Here is a 15,284-nt window from a genome sequence, read left to right as displayed (position 1 = left end):
AATCCTCTGCAAGGAAAAAGCTTTTGCTGTCAATTTTGATCCTCTAAATTATAATATTTACCTTCATCTTGTCTAATGTTTAATCTATGTTTATCCAGCACTGTATTGATTAATGGTCTGAGTGAAGCAACAAGGCAGCAGGAGCTTTGAGACCATGGATGGTGCCATGGGGCTTCGGGTGCTGCTGTGCACATCCCTGGTGTCCCTCCTCACCCTACAGGCTGTGCCTGCTTGGGGTGCACCCAAAAGGCCCAAAGGCAGCGAGGTATGTGCGTAAACCTTTGGGGCAGAAACAGGCAGGTGGGCCTGGATGGGGCCAGGAAGGGATACAAGACCCTCAACCCAAGGGCTGGGGCCACCCCCACCCACCTTGACCAGCTCTGACTGGAGCAGTCAGGCCAAGGGGAAGAGTTATAGGCTGCGTCCCATGCCTATTCCCTAACAAACAGTCTGCGGGCCCTGAGCATTCATACTCACATCGACCCTGGTTTGTTTTACAGAAGCGACAGGCTGTGGACACAGTGAGTAGGAGTCTCCACAAAGGAGTCTGTGGCCATTATTACAGGCTTGTTTTCCCTGTCCCTACCCCCCACCCCCCCGGGGATGTGCTCTTCTGTTAGTGCCCTGGGCCGAGGGACTCCCGTCTCCAGGAAATGGGGGCTTTCCCATCCCACCTCAACCCCAATGCATGGTCTCAGGTGGAGAGAACAAATGGGTCTCCCCAGGAGGGCTGGTCTGTTCTTCAGTCACCTCGTGTCAGTCAGAACTGGGTGCTAAGCCCCAATACAACACAAGGTCTCTCACTGGCTCAGAGATCCCCATCCCAGGCCATAGCACCCTTACGTCTTACTTTAGGCTGTTGATGGCGTGATCATCCGGAGTTTGAAAGTCAACTGCAAAGTCACCTCTCGCTTCGCGCACTATGTCATCACCAGCCAAGTGGTCAACAGTGCCAATGAAGCCAAGCAAGTGGCCTTCGATGTAGAGATTCCCAAGACAGCTTTCATCAGCGACTTTGCCATGTGTGTGCTCTGCCCGAGTCCCACACCTAGAGCTATCTATTCACCAGGCCCAGCCCAAGACCACAGCTTAGAGTAGCCAGACAGTGTCGCCCACCTCCTTAGTTCCCAAAGGGCCACAAGCCATTTCCAGCTCTGAGGGGAAGAACAGTCCTTCAGGTCTGTTCTTGGCTCATTACGGAGAGTAAACTGTGAACTCTATGTTTTCAGCTTAGGGCCCAAGGAGCAAAGGCCAGTGTCTAAACTTTCTTCCTGGACTCTGGCTGTGGCTGCCAACCTCACTGCCAGGGGGCCTCTGAGCAACTTTGTGAGCAGTAGGAAGCCAGCAAGGACACCCTCCCATGACTGCTCATCTGGACATGACCTTTTCAGGGTCTGGGCTGGGAGCACCTCCAGTATGTGTGAACAGGGATGGACACCTCCCATGAGTGCTTCTTCCTCTCTGCAGCACAGCAAATGGAAAAGCATTCATCGGAGACATAAAGGACAAAGTGACTGCATGGAAACAGTACCGGAAAGCGGCCATCTCAGGAGAGAATGCTGGCCTTGTCAGGTGAGTTCTGAGCCCTGCTGGCCCAGTCTCTGAGGCTGCCCTCCCCAACCGGGACAGATCTGAGGACTATAAAGTGGCTCTGGGTGGAGAGCAGCCCCCCAGGCTGATGGGAAGTCAGCAAACCGCCCAAACCTGAATGCCAGCATAGGTGTACTGGGCAAGGCTGGTGTTGACTTGCCTATCTCCCAGACCAGCCTGATGGAGAAAGGGGGCCCTGCCCTTGGGCCCTGACTCCAACCAGCCAGTTAAGACAGGATGAGGGTCAAGGACACATGGGAGCAGCACTAAAATAAGAGAAATTGATTCTGAGGCCTATGCTTTAGGTGACAAGAAACCACATGTCATTTTACTATTTGTCTGTGTTGTTGCCTCTGGTGCCATGTCCAGAGCCTCAGGAAGAACAATGGAGCAATTCACCATCCACGTCACCGTTAGTCCCCAGAGCAAGGTCATGTTCCGGCTGACCTACGAGGAGGTGCTGAAGCGAAGACTTAAGCAGTATGACATTGTCATCAAAGTCAAGCCCAGGCAGTTGGTGCATCATTTTGAGGTAGATTGGAGGTGACCATACACCCAGGGGAGTCGTCTCAGGAGCAGGGCTCCTGCCTCTCTCTCACTGCGGCTCCAGGCATTGGCTTGGTACCCATCATGTGACATCCCATGCCTGAGCACAGGGGAAGGGGACTGACTCTTCAGGGTGGGCTCTATTGGGCTCTCTATGGGCAGGGAGCTCCCTGAACCCACCGATCTCCTCCTCCTCTCTGAGCCTCAGCTGGCTCCTCTGTTAAATGGGGGTTCCCACATGTCCCAGGATTCCTGAAAGGATCACGAGATACTAAATATCCAGACAGTTTGTAAACCATAAAGTCCTGGGCAGCCTAAGGGACTGTAATTGTCTCTGGCACCTCAGTGGTGGTCGAGTTGAGGGGAGTAGGCACGTACATCTTCATTTGGCCAATATTTTTGGAGCGCCTTTGACTGGCCCTTTGAAGCACTGGGTGGGTGCTATACATAGTAGGTGGCCAGGACACATATTGATTCTTGGCTGAGACTTGATGATGGCCCAAATGGGAGCCTTGGTGCAGGAATTGCTTCAATGATGCAGATTGACGTGGACATCTTTGAGCCTCAAGGGATCAGCAAACTGGATGCCCAGACCTCCTTCCTTCCCAAGGAACTGGCGACCCAACTCATCAAGAAGTCTTTCTCAGGCAAAGAGGTGCATGGGATGGCTGGAGGCTGGGGGGAACAGATCTTCTGAGACTTCTCAACTTGGCCCAACCCCTTATGGAGTGTCTAAGTTTGGCCTGGAAACCAGGCCGGGGCTGCAGGCTAGCGGTAAGAGAGGCAGGTGTTTTATCATTGATATCCGGGGGAACTTGGCACTCCTGGTTCTCAGAGCAACTTAGCAAAAGCCTGCATGCTGAGGCTGGGGAAGACACGCTCCCGTTAGCTGCATCATCTGGGGTGAGTTGCTGGCTTTCTTGAGCCTCAGTTTCTTCTTTGCCTGTTTCATACCCATAGGAAAGCATTCAGGGTACATGAGCAAATGTCAGTTGCTGTTGAGGTTAGGATTCCAAACTCCAGTGTTCTTGGAAACATAATAACATTTGCAAAGGCCTTTGGCCTGCCCAGCCTCTTGCCACTTGCTACTTGCCACTCATTTGCAGGAATCCCAGAAACCTCTATGCTTGCCCCGTCCCCAGGTCCTGGAGGAGTATGGCATTTGGATGGGTGATACCCAGCTAGTGCCCTGCTTCCTAACTCGCCCTCAGCTGGAGCCAGGAGCAAATCCTTTCATGTTCGCCTAGTTATGGTAGTGACTCCATAATGATTCATTTAAAAGAAATGTTTCTTACAGCTTTGGAGAGGTTCCTTTTAAACAAAATATGACACCCCAGAGTGTTAACGAACATGCTTGAGTTCAGTAGGGGACCAAAGGGATGGATCTTTGTCTTCTTATCAATTCTTTTCAAGTTTTTTTTTTTTATGAGCATATCTTACTTTTATAACAAACAAACAAAAGCTAAAACTAAAAAAGCCTTTAAAGAAAATGTAGAATGTACAGAAGTATAGAAAAGTACTGAGTGGAAACCACCCTTCATTTTCCTGAGCACTAATACTAAGTAAGTCCAGACCTCAATTCTGAGTCTTTCCTTCCAGCCTCTGTTCTTTATCTATGTGGGTTCTATTTTCCAGCATGGAGTTATAGCCTTGCTTTTTTATTCCATAGTTTAAGTTGACTGATGCTCTCATGCTCTTATACTACAATTATTTTGTTTTTATTTTGTACACAAAGTGATGATGCTTATTGTAGAAAATCCAATGATTCAGAAGCGTATAAGCAAAGAAATAGGTCTTCTTTCCTACTACCTACTCTCAGCAGCTGGGAGAAGGGCCCACCTGACTCATTTTTATGCTAGTGCAACACACACACACACACATACACACCCCTTATGTTGTCTTTGCAAACATCCTATTCGCAGCTGCAAAAACCAGTAATGCCTCATACTCCTGATGGTTCCAGGGTCATGTGCTTTTCCGCCCCACTGTGGGCCAGCAGCAATCCTGTCCCACATGCTCCACAACCTTGATGGATGGGGACTTCAAGGTGACCTATGATGTCAGTCGAGAAAGGCTCTGTGACCTCCTGGTGAGCCCAAAGCTTCTGGCCCAAGCCTCAGAGGGTAGGGGTGCTTGTCAGAGATGCCTCACTAGTTTTTTGTGTGTTTCAGGTCGCCAATAACCATTTTGCCCACTTCTTTGCCCCCCAAAACCTGACAAATCTGAATAAAAACGTAGTTTTTGTGATTGACATCAGCGCCTCCATGGAAGGCCAGAAAGTGAAGCAGGTAAACTGTGCCTTTAAGCAATTCACCTAACGGAAACTTCTTCAGCCCCATTATCCACATCATGATGGTTTTGCCACCAGAGTCTGGGTTTGGGATTTCTGCTCCTGGTCAGACGCAGGGTGATTTAACCAGAAATTCCAGTGGTTAAAGGTTCCGGAATCAGCCACTTCCTTGCTGTGCAACCGTGGGCAGGTGATTTTACTTCTCCTCAGTGGTAAAATGGGACTAATAACAGTGTCCACAGGGTCATGGATTATCAGTAAGGGAGCGCCTGGAAGATAAAACCTGGGGACAATTATGGGATCCCTGGGAAGCATCTTGCAACAAGATGCAAGTCTGAGGCTCACAGTGCTCTTAAGTGCCCTGTCCTTGGGGCAGTGGAACCACCACTGGACAAGCAGTTTTAGGAACTCAGCCCCCTGGGGTCTTTCTTCTTAATCCTGCCCCACTCGAACTCCTGGTCATTTTTTCTCCCTGCACTGGGTCCCTTTGCCTTCTCCCTCTCCCCTACCAACCACCAGAGCCCCACAGGTTGCTCCTCTTCTGGCACCACCTGGCCATCTCCTCCTGCTTGTCTACCATGTACCTCTGCCCTGCAGATCTCTGAAATGGGTATCTGGAGCAGACAGAAGGCACTATCTTGGGGCTCTGCCCCTCCACTGACTGTCCTGTCCTTACAGACCAAGGAGGCCCTCCTTAAAATCCTGGGTGACTTGCGGCCGGGAGACTACTTTGACCTGGTCCTCTTTGGGTCTGAAGTACAGTCATGGAAAGGCTCTCTTGTGCAGGCATCTGCTGCCAATGTGCAATCAGCTAAGAACTTCGTTCGGCATTTCTCCTTGGCTGGGGGTAAGGTCACGTATCTCGGGCCACCTTTGTGTCACCTCTATCTCCTTAGAATGAAGGCATATACTTGTCTGTTTTCTGTCCTCTGCAGCCACAAACCTAAATGGAGGTTTGCTCCGGGGAATTGAGATCTTGAACAAAGCTCAGAGAAGTATCCCAGGACTCACCGACCATGCCCCAATTCTCATCATGTTGACAGATGGCGAGCCCACAGAGGGTAAGCAGCTAGAGGGCTGCCTTGGAAGGTACCAATCTCTTCATTACTGAAGGCATTCAAGCTGCTCATGGAAACCCAATTAGGGAGGGCCAGAAAGGCTCAGGGCAAAGGCAAGCACTGATCTAAAAACAGCATTCAGACTGTAAAGTCTGCAGGAACTCCAAGGCACACTTCTGTCCTGAGCTTAGATGTTGAAGTTTCTGCATGACACCACATTGCACAGGGCCTAGGAGGATGGGCAGGATTCTTAGGTTGAGTTTAAAGAACTATGTATTTACCGCTGTCTGTGTGCCAACCACAGGACTACGAACCAAGAAGAGATACCAAGAAAACAAGACATGTCTCTATCCTTAAGGAGCCCAGGGTCCATGGGGAGGCAGACACAGAAGCAGAAGCTCTGTTGAATGCTCTGAAAGAACAGGGTGCCAGGAGGCTGTGAGACCAGGAGGCAGTGGGGAGGGCAACAGAAAAAGGGCTCTTGGCCCAGAAAAGGTCTCAGAAAGCCTCCTGGAGGAGGTGACCCCTGAGCTTAGTGTGGAAGAAGGAGAACAGACGCAGGAAGGGGTCCCTAGCAGAGGGGGCAGCTTTTTTTTTATTGTACAAGAAAATTTTTATTATCTTAGCCCTTAGTATGTTATGTAGTTTATACTGAAAAACAAACAAATATTACCTCTTTTCTGCAATAGAGAACATTAAATTCATGAGATATACCGATCTATAATATTCAGAAATTTTTCCAGGAAAAGATCTTAAGAAAAATTAACTGGTGTTAATTTTTCCTTTTTCTTTTTATTTCCTCTTTTAATTAATTAATTAATTAATTTTTTTTTATGGTGACATTGGTTAACAAAATCCAGTAAGTTTCACCTGTACACTTTAAGGCATATATACACACACACACACACACACACACACACACACACACACACACACACACACACACATATTTACACTGTGTGTTCCCCTCCCATAGTTAGATTTCTTTCTGTCACCACATATTTGACCCCCCTCTACCGCATCTACCTTCGTCCTTGGACGGGATAACTTGAGCAAAAAAAGATGTCTGCAATGGCAAGGCCTGTCTGGGACCTGCAGGCATGTGCAGAATAGGTGAAACAAGAGTGGAAAGGTCAGCAGGGCCTCACAGGCCACAGCAAAGAGCCACTGGAAGCTTCAGAGCAGAATCGGATCTGATTGTGATGGATCCATATAGATGGGCAAGGTCTGTAAGGAGCTGTTAGTAACTGTTGCAATTGTTCAGATGAGCCAGCAGGAGGCATTGCCTCTAGATGTGGGTGGTGACTGGAGATGGATTAAGATGGGAGGGTTGGCCTGCAGGCAGTGCGCCTCAAAGCCCCCTCATGCTCCACATGCCTGTGAGCTGGTATCCAGTCACTGCCTGGGTATGTGGCTGCAGGGGTGACAGACCGTTCTCAAATCCTCAAGAACATCCGAAATGCCATCGGGGGCAGGTTCCCGCTCTACAACTTGGGCTTTGGCCACAATGTGGACTTGAACTTCCTGGAGGTCATGTCCATGGAGAACAATGGACGGGTCCAGAAATCTATGAGGACCATGACGCCGCCCAGCAGCTGCAGGTCTCCTCCTTGCCCACTCCCCCATCCCTCAATGCACCACCAACAGCAGCCAATGGGGAGCCCTGCCTTGGCAGCCATTTCCCTATAAACCTAGAGGAGGAGATAAAACTTCGGCATGGGTGTGAATTAGCGAGGTGATCTTGAGCCAGTTACTTAACCCTTCTGAGCCTATGATTCTTTCTATAAAGTGTAGATCCCAACACCCCGCTTTGTGAGTGGGTTTCCCATTGGGTGCCCAGGGTGACCCATCAGTTCTGAAGCTGTGTCCCTCACCCTTGCAGGGTTTCTACAGCCAAGTAGCCAACCCCCTGCTGGTGAATGTGGAGTTGCAATACCCCCAGGACTCCGTCTCGGACCTGACCCAGCACAGCCACAAACAATACTACGAAGGCTCGGAGATTGTGGTAGCTGGGCGCATCGCTGACAACAAACTGAGCAGCTTCAAGGCTGATGTGCAGGCCCGTGGGGTAAATAGTGGGCTGCAGATAATGAAGAGGCCGGGCAGTACCAAGAGGCTCCAAACCCACACTGTTCTCCAGCCCTGCCCCCAGGGGGCCTCTCTTTCTCCCAGAATAGTGCCCCCACCTCTGCACCGTGCCTAACACAGCCCAGGCCTGAACATTCCTCCACGCAGGTGTCCCAGGGACAGGTTGGAATGGAGCCAACATGGCCTTTATTAGATGTAGCTTGGCCCAAAATGGACCGCTTGTTACTCTTCATATTATTTCTCCCAAGGCGTGAGAGAGTAAGAGGCTAGATTCTTCCTTCTCACTTGACAACCATTTCCTGAACATCTGCTGTGCACTCAACTTTATGCCACAGCGCAGTGTGTGTGTGTGTGTGTGTGCGTGTGTGTGTGTGTGTGCGCGTGCGCACACGCGCGCGCATGCAAATGTTAGGGATCGTGATGTGTGAGACCTGGACCCTGTCCCGCGCAGTGTGGTCTCAAGTGCCGCACTGTGGTTGAGGGTGCAGAACTTGGGCTTTGAATGAGGATAGCTAAGCTGGACCCTGGCTCTACCCTGACCATCTGGATGACCTTGAGAAAATGGGTCCAGCTCCATAGGCCTCAGTTTCCTTTTCTGTACCGTGGGGATGACACTACACTGGGGAGTTGTGTGGAGTAAATGGAATAGTCCACATAGTATGCTTACGTACTGCCTGGTGCATGAGATGCCCTCAGGAAATGGTGCCCAATTGTTGTAGCTGGGGAGAGAAGGCACATTCGTGTGCGAGAGCAGGTTAAATGGTGGAGCCCACCAAGGACATGGTGGATATTTGGAGGACCAGGGCATGGTGGAAACAGCTACATAGTGGAAGCAGCTGGGTGCTTCTTGGCATCCCTGAGAGGGTAGGGCCTGGTTCTCCTAACCCTGGAATGCCTGAGGCCTAGGCCAACTTGGCTCACAGACGGTACTCAGCAAGCTTTTGTGGAAAGAATGGATGAATGGGGTTGAGGAAAGCAGATTTAGAAAAGAGGGTGTTACTGAGAAGAAAGCTGTAGAGACCAGACAAGATTGGGGCCCCTCAGAGCCTTGAGCACCAGCCAGCCATTATGCTCCTAATGGCTCATGGCCCTTTTCCTCATCACAACCCTCAGGAGGGCCAAGAACTAAAGACAACCTGCCTAGTGGATGAGGAAGAGATGAAGAAACTACTCCAAGAGCGGGGTCACATGCTAGAGAACCATGTTGAACGCCTCTGGGCCTACCTTACCATCCAGGAGCTGCTGGCCAAGCGGTATGACCCTTGCAGCTGCCCGGTGGGCACTATCCTCCCCAGAGCACCCCCCACCCTGACACATTTGGACTGAGGAGGTGAACAGAAAAGGGGCAATTCTAGGCCTTTGAGGCTGCAAGCAGGTCAGATTCATTGTCCTTCTATTTTGCTCACTGAGTTAATATCAACCAGTCAGTCAATAGTGTGGGCGGGACCCCCTGGGGCCACAGGGCAGCCCACTCTGCCCCAACTGAGCTGCCGCTGGGGAGGCTGCCCTTTACCCTGGGACTGCCAAGTCCAGATATACTCATTTAATCTTCATGACATGAAAGGAAATTTCATTAACCCCCTTTAATAGATGAGCAAACTGAGGCTCAGAGTGATGAGACAACCTGCCCAGTATCTCACACCTGTTGAATTCTCTGGGCATTTCCAAGGCACATACCCCAACCCTGCCCAATTTCCAGGTTTTCTGTGTGGGAGGTCTTTAAGTTATGAGGTCTTTGAAAACAGCCGCTGAATGGGGACACTGCAGGTGCTCAATACATGTTTGCTGGATGAGTGAGTAAACAAATGACTGAAAGGATGAGAGAATGCGAGTCCAAAGTACATTGTCATGCAAGCCGCGGGGCTTGGAGCAGGTTTCTGTCTCACAGAATGAAGCTGGAGGGGGAGGAGAAGGCCAACCTGTCAGCCAAAGCCCTGCAGATGTCACTGGCCTATCAATTTGTGACACCACTGACCTCCATGATCATGAGGGGCATGGTGGACGAGGACGGCCTGCAGCCCATCATTGACAAGCCACCGGAGAGTATGAGCTCTGCAGAGAGGGAGGCTGGGGCCTTAGGGAGGCTTCTGAGGGCCAAAAACCTTCTGGGCTTTAATTCTCTTCCCTTTTTCTCTCCTTTCAGATTCTCAGCCCTTGGGTGAGTTTTTAAATCACATTGGTTTTCTCAAGGAGCTCCTGGTGGCTGGGCAAGTGGCACCTGCTCCAGCACCCAGTACCTAGCTCCCCATCCCCACATCTCCCTGCCTCCAGCCCTTTATAGTTTCTTGTTCTCTGAGATGCCCTTTCCCACTTTACCACAAACTAGTTGCTTTCTCCTGTGTGTGTGGGGACCCTTGCACAGCATGAATCCCCTACCAGTCTCCATTGGGACCCTCATATGAGCATGTGTCTGTGAGGATGCCTGGGCCCCTGGGGAGGGCTGGAACCTCCCTAGAAGAGGGTCGGCCCAGGCCCTGATTGGCCTCTGGGCCCTGGGTGCGCTTGGGAAATGAGGTGTGTGCCTTTTATGTGGGGTGGCGAGGGTGACACTGTCTTCTGTTGTACTCCACAGAGATGCTGGGACAAAGAAGGTGTAAGTGGCAGCCATTTTGATGACGCACAGCTCTACCTCACTCCTCCACATATTACTCTCCCTCAGGCTGTGAATTCAGTCCTGAGCAAAGCCCCTAGGTTTTGCCTGATGAGGAAACAACAGCCCAAGTCTTCCTTTCTCTGCTCCAGCTCTCCTCACTGCCTCTCACTGGGAATTCTCAGACAGTAGCCCCGATGTGGGCCTGGCCTCTCCTGCCCTTATGCCACCAGCTCCACCAGGTCCCCATGGAAGGAGACAGAGAGGGTCAACCCACTGCACTGGCCCAAACTTCTCTTCCTACCTCCCGGGAGGCATCAAGTGCTCTGTGTCCATTCCTGCTCCTGTGGCCTCAGGGGTGGGAGGAGTCTTGAAAAAGGAGCCAGCAGCTCTAGGGAAGCCCAGCTTCCTTCCTTCTAAACGCCATTTGCTCTTGCCGTCAGCGTTCGTGCTGTCAGCCATGCAGAAGCCTTCTCCAACTTACCCCACTTACGGTGTCCAGCAGTTGCCATACCAAGTAACTGGTGGTGAGTCTTCAGGAGGGTCTGAGGGACACCCCGACTAGTTAGACCTTTGCCCCCAGCTGGCTCCATCTGCCCAATGCCCAATCTAATGGACTCCATGCTGTGCTCCCAGTGGACACTGACCCTCACTTCATCATCCACGTGCCCCAGAAAGAGGACACCCTGTGCTTCAATATCAACGAAGAGCCTGGTGTGGTCCTGAGCCTGGTGCAGGACCCCAACACAGGTACAGTGACATCACACCCTCTGCCAGAAAGGTCAGGGCCCGGGCTCCTCTGCCCTTGAGGTTCAGCTATGGACAGGACAGTGGCTGTGGCCTCCAATTCCTATACCCTGTGCATCTGTCTGTCACCTGGCTGACCTTGACTTGCCTCCTTCTCGCTCCATCTACCTGCCTGGGCCTGTGCAGGCATTCTGGATCCTACGCTTAGAAGGGCTCTATCTAGACTTGGTTTCATGCTCTTTTGTTGCCGTCTTGAAATTCTTAACAATTTTAAAACAAGCAGCCCCTCATTTTCATTTCGTACTGAGTCCTGCAAGTTATGTAGCCACCCTGCCCTGCCTTTTCCCCCAGCATGGCTGAGGGAGCCTCAGAGTCTGTCTCCCCAGCAGTGCTCGGGTGATGGGAATGACATCTATCTCTTGGTCACTTCTGACTTCTCAGTCCAGTCAGTCCATCTGCAAATGTTTACAGAGCACCTGCTCGGGCTAGGGACACAGTGGGAACTGAGACAAAGTCCCTGCTCTCATGGAGTTTAGAGAAGGGAGACTAACAGGTAAACAAATTCTTAGATGACAATTTTAGAGCATGAAACTTGTTGCGTTAGGATAGGGAAGAGGGTGAGGGGGCTTTTTGGCTGCTTGGGTCAAAGGACACCTCTGTGAAGAGGACCCACAAATGTGTCTGCAGCACCTATTGTCATCTGCCCCTGTGTCAGGGACTAGGACCACAGAGAAGGAGCAGGCCAAGTCCTGCAAGATCTTTCCTTCAGGGCCCAGGCCAGAGGACTAAGTACTGGATAGTTAGTATGGGGAGGGGGCGGGTAGTAGGCTCCTCTCGGGGGGTAAGACCCTGAAAGATGGTGTGGCATGGGTGGGATGTAGGGATCTTACAGGAAGGAGGCACGAGCAAAGGAAGGCTGGGTGAGGGGCTAGCGAGAGCTGACCTCTCCTTGACCTGGATGGCCCCTCACTCTACTGCAGGCTTCTCAGTGAATGGACAGCTCATTGGCGACAAGTCCAGGAGTCACGGGCAGCACGAGGGCACATACTTCGGGCGGCTGGGGATTGCAAACCCCGCAACGGGCTTTCAGCTGGAAGTAACTCCTCAGAACATCACACTGAACCCCGGCTCAGGAGGACCCGTGTTCTCCTGGAGGGACCAGGCTTCCCTGCGGCAGGACGAGTAACCGGGCTGGGACCAGGGCCTGGGCAGGGAGGCAGGGGTGGTGTGGTGAGGGCCAAGGCAGAAGCCCCAAAGCCAGCTCTGCTGCCTGAGCCTGTCAGGCCCTCATTGTCCCCTGAGTCACGTCAGTGAAATATATTTATATGGCCTCTGTGTGGGCCATGCAGACATGGACTAACCCACCCCTCATTTGCCTCAGTTTTTGGACATGTATCCTGGACCCAGCTGCCTGGATGCCTGTGCTACCACGGTGCCCTCACCCTGCAGTCCACTCCCATCTCCACCAAATAAGGCCGGCCCATCTTCTCAGGCCCAGCACAAAGGCTACCTCTTCCCTGAAGCCCTCCTAATCTCTTCTGTTGAATTTCTCTGGGCTCTTCTTCCAGCACCTGTCTTAGCATACCTTGTCTCATGTTTGTTCCTTCATTCATTCAACAAACTCTACTGAGCACCAGAGCCCAATGCTAGGCAGCAGAACTAGAGGAAGTGGTGGGCAGAGTCTAATATGGAAGACATAGGTCATGAGCAGGAGTCAAAGAACACGGACTTTGATATTAGACAGGCTGGAGTCCGAGTCCTGGCTTTGCTGCTTATAGCTGTGTGACCTTGGGCAAGTTACTTAACCTCTTTGAGCCTTAGTCCTCACAGGATCAGAGTGAGAACTGAATGATGCAGTTTGCATGGAGGGCTTGGCACAGGGCCTAGCACATTTTAAGGGCTCCATATATAATAGCAACATGTGGGAAGAAGCGTGGAACAGGTAACACCCAAAAATCTGGGGGCGAGGGTAGGGAGGTCATAAGAGATGGGTCCCAGAGGACAAAGGTAGCTGAACAGAGAGGGTGCGGTGTAATCACATCTGTCCTCATGGCCACCTGGCCCTGCAGGGTGGTGGTGACCATCAATAAGAAGAGAAACCTAGTAGTGTCCGTGGAGGATGGGGGCACCTTCGAGGTCGTCCTGCACCGGGTATGGAAGGGGAGTGCCATCCATCAGGACTTCCTGGGCTTCTACGTGCTGGATAGTCACCGGATGTCGACACGGACACATGGGCTACTGGGTATGGCTGACTAGGCAGGCAGAGCTGTGGGGTGAGGCATTGAAGCCAGTAAACTGGTCAGCTCTGCAGCTGGGCACCAGGACAGGCCCATCTCCAACATGGCCTCCAAGGCTCAGAGCTCCAAAGAGGGCTTGTCCTGGTGAGGGTCATGTCCCTCAAAAAGACTGCAATCAAACACATAGCCTTTATTTGGTGGAGATGGGGGTGGACTGCAGGGTGATACTAAAGTGTAGGTAAGCCAAGGAGCAAATGGGGAGAGGCTCAATTAGCAAACAGAAAGGTCCAGTGGGCTCCCAGAGACCTCCCGTGTGAGATGAGTCATCAGCCACACTACTTTTCCTGTGGCCTTCCTGCAGACCCTGCTTTCCATGGGCACCTATCCGTCAAACCTCTCTACTGGCCAGATTCCTTAGGAATTGGCCCCAAAAGACAGGAGGTATGACCACCTGACCATGTATCTGCTTCTCTATAGCAGGTGAACTAAAGGAGTGGCTTTGATGCCAAAAATACATCAGAAACAGTAAAGCCCTTTAAAAAAAAGTTCAAGCAACTCTCTAAACCCCTATTGGGCACCTACTAAGGACAAGGCATGAGCAAATCTCCCCAATGGTAACTGCTGCCTCCAATGTGCCTTTCCAGGACAATTCTTTTACCCCATTGATTATAAAGTGTCTGAAATCCACCCAAGCTCAGACTCCACAAAGACAGATGCCACAATGGTGGTGAAGAACCATCAGCTGACAGTCACCAGGTAGGTGAACTGCCCTCCCAGCATCTCTGCCATTGGCGTTGCCCATTATTGGTCCAGGCCTTCTTCCAGGTTTCACAGGGGTGGTGTAGCCCTGTTGGGTTCAAAAGGTAACCCTGGATGACTCGTCTCTTCCCAGAGGTTTACAGAAAGACTATAGCAAGGACCCCCGGCAGGGGACTGAGGTGACCTGCTGGTTCATACACAACAATGGAGCCGGGCTGATTGATGGCGTTCACACTGACTATATTGTTCCAGACATCTTCTGGGCCCCCTAGCCAGTGCACTTGTCCTGCCTTGGGGCCATGGCAGAGGAGGAGGACAGCATCCTGATCTGCTGCCCAGGCCATACCCCGCTGTCCAAGTGGTCACCTGTATCAAAACACCAATGATTTCCATTAAAGAGAAGCTGTGTCCAGCCAAGGCTTGGTGCTCTTTAGGAGGGAGGGTGGCAGAGAGGCAACCCAAGATTCTCCCCCTCAGAAGGGCTTAAGGGGTCGTGAAGAAGCCCACAATTCGCCCCACCCCACCCTGTTCTCTGCCGCTGCCTGATCCCATATCCTCTGAATGCCCTGACTGTCCCCCACACACAGATCCAGGGACCAAATGACACTGGCAGCATGTACAGGAATGACAAACAACACCCACATCTGACTCAGTGCTTCCTGTAGGTAGGCACTGTTCTAAGTGCCTTAGTTGAATTAACTAAATGTATGTTCCCAGCAGCCTTAGGGGAGGCTTTTATCAGGTCCACTTACAACTGAGGAAACCGAGGTTAGGTAATTTGTCCAAAAATCACTCACTTTGTAAGTGGCAGAGATGAGATTTGAACCTATGCTTTCTGGTGTTAGTATCTGTGTGCTTAATTATCCCTATGTAAATACTCCAGTCAGGCTGGGTGGCTGATGGCCAAAGCCTGTCAAGATTTGGTTTGAGATATTCCAAAGAATCACTTAAAATAAACATATGGAAGAAACATGAAATATATATGAACTTAGGGTCCTGAAGAAGTCCTACTAGGCCCTGGAAGCTATACCCAGTGGGGTCAGGGCCTCAGAAGACAGTTCCAGCTCCCCTACCCCAGCTTGATTTCCTAACCAGGGGTTTACAACCTCTGAAAAAGGATGAAATTCCCCACAGGCAGAGGAAGCCACTGCTCAGAAGCTGTGATTTCAGTGGCCAAGAACGATTGCTTAGCTATTCCTTACACTGATTCCTGATATAGCCCATCAGGGCTCCTTCTTTCCCTTGGCTTTGCCTTGGGACCAGTTAAAGTGCAATGTCACAGGATGCAGGGAGGTGAACCTACACTTACTTCAGGGAGCTGCTGGCACTTTAAGTGAAAGTTGATGGGCCTCCACCCACTTCTTCCCAAAGTGTTTCTG

At 51.2% G+C, this 15,284-nt stretch overlaps 1 protein-coding gene across 1 annotated transcript; it reads left to right on the top strand.

The window, feature by feature from the left end:
• The first annotated feature begins 112 nt into the window (after positions 1 to 112).
• On the top strand, positions 113 to 14,309 carry ITIH1 (inter-alpha-trypsin inhibitor heavy chain 1). The gene is given in 23 exon segments (XM_039867518.1): positions 113 to 265; positions 501 to 521; positions 856 to 1,022; positions 1,468 to 1,572; positions 1,960 to 2,122; positions 2,678 to 2,791; positions 4,100 to 4,225; positions 4,308 to 4,424; positions 5,105 to 5,273; positions 5,362 to 5,487; positions 6,905 to 7,045; positions 7,048 to 7,085; positions 7,367 to 7,552; positions 8,686 to 8,825; positions 9,461 to 9,615; positions 9,716 to 9,730; positions 10,145 to 10,165; positions 10,606 to 10,689; positions 10,799 to 10,912; positions 11,890 to 12,091; positions 12,979 to 13,151; positions 13,791 to 13,902; positions 14,039 to 14,309. Coding segments are annotated over 23 exon segments (2,739 nt in total). The 5' UTR covers positions 113 to 154; the 3' UTR covers positions 14,178 to 14,309.
• The last annotated feature ends 975 nt before the right edge of the window (positions 14,310 to 15,284 follow it).

The sequence above is a fragment of the Pteropus medius genome, unplaced genomic scaffold (assembly GCF_902729225.1).
Source record: "Pteropus medius unplaced genomic scaffold, Ma_sr-lr_union100, whole genome shotgun sequence".
Lineage (NCBI taxonomy): Eukaryota > Metazoa > Chordata > Mammalia > Chiroptera > Pteropodidae > Pteropus > Pteropus medius.
Note: the sequence above shows the minus strand (reverse complement) of the source record. Positions and strands in the feature narration are given on the sequence as shown.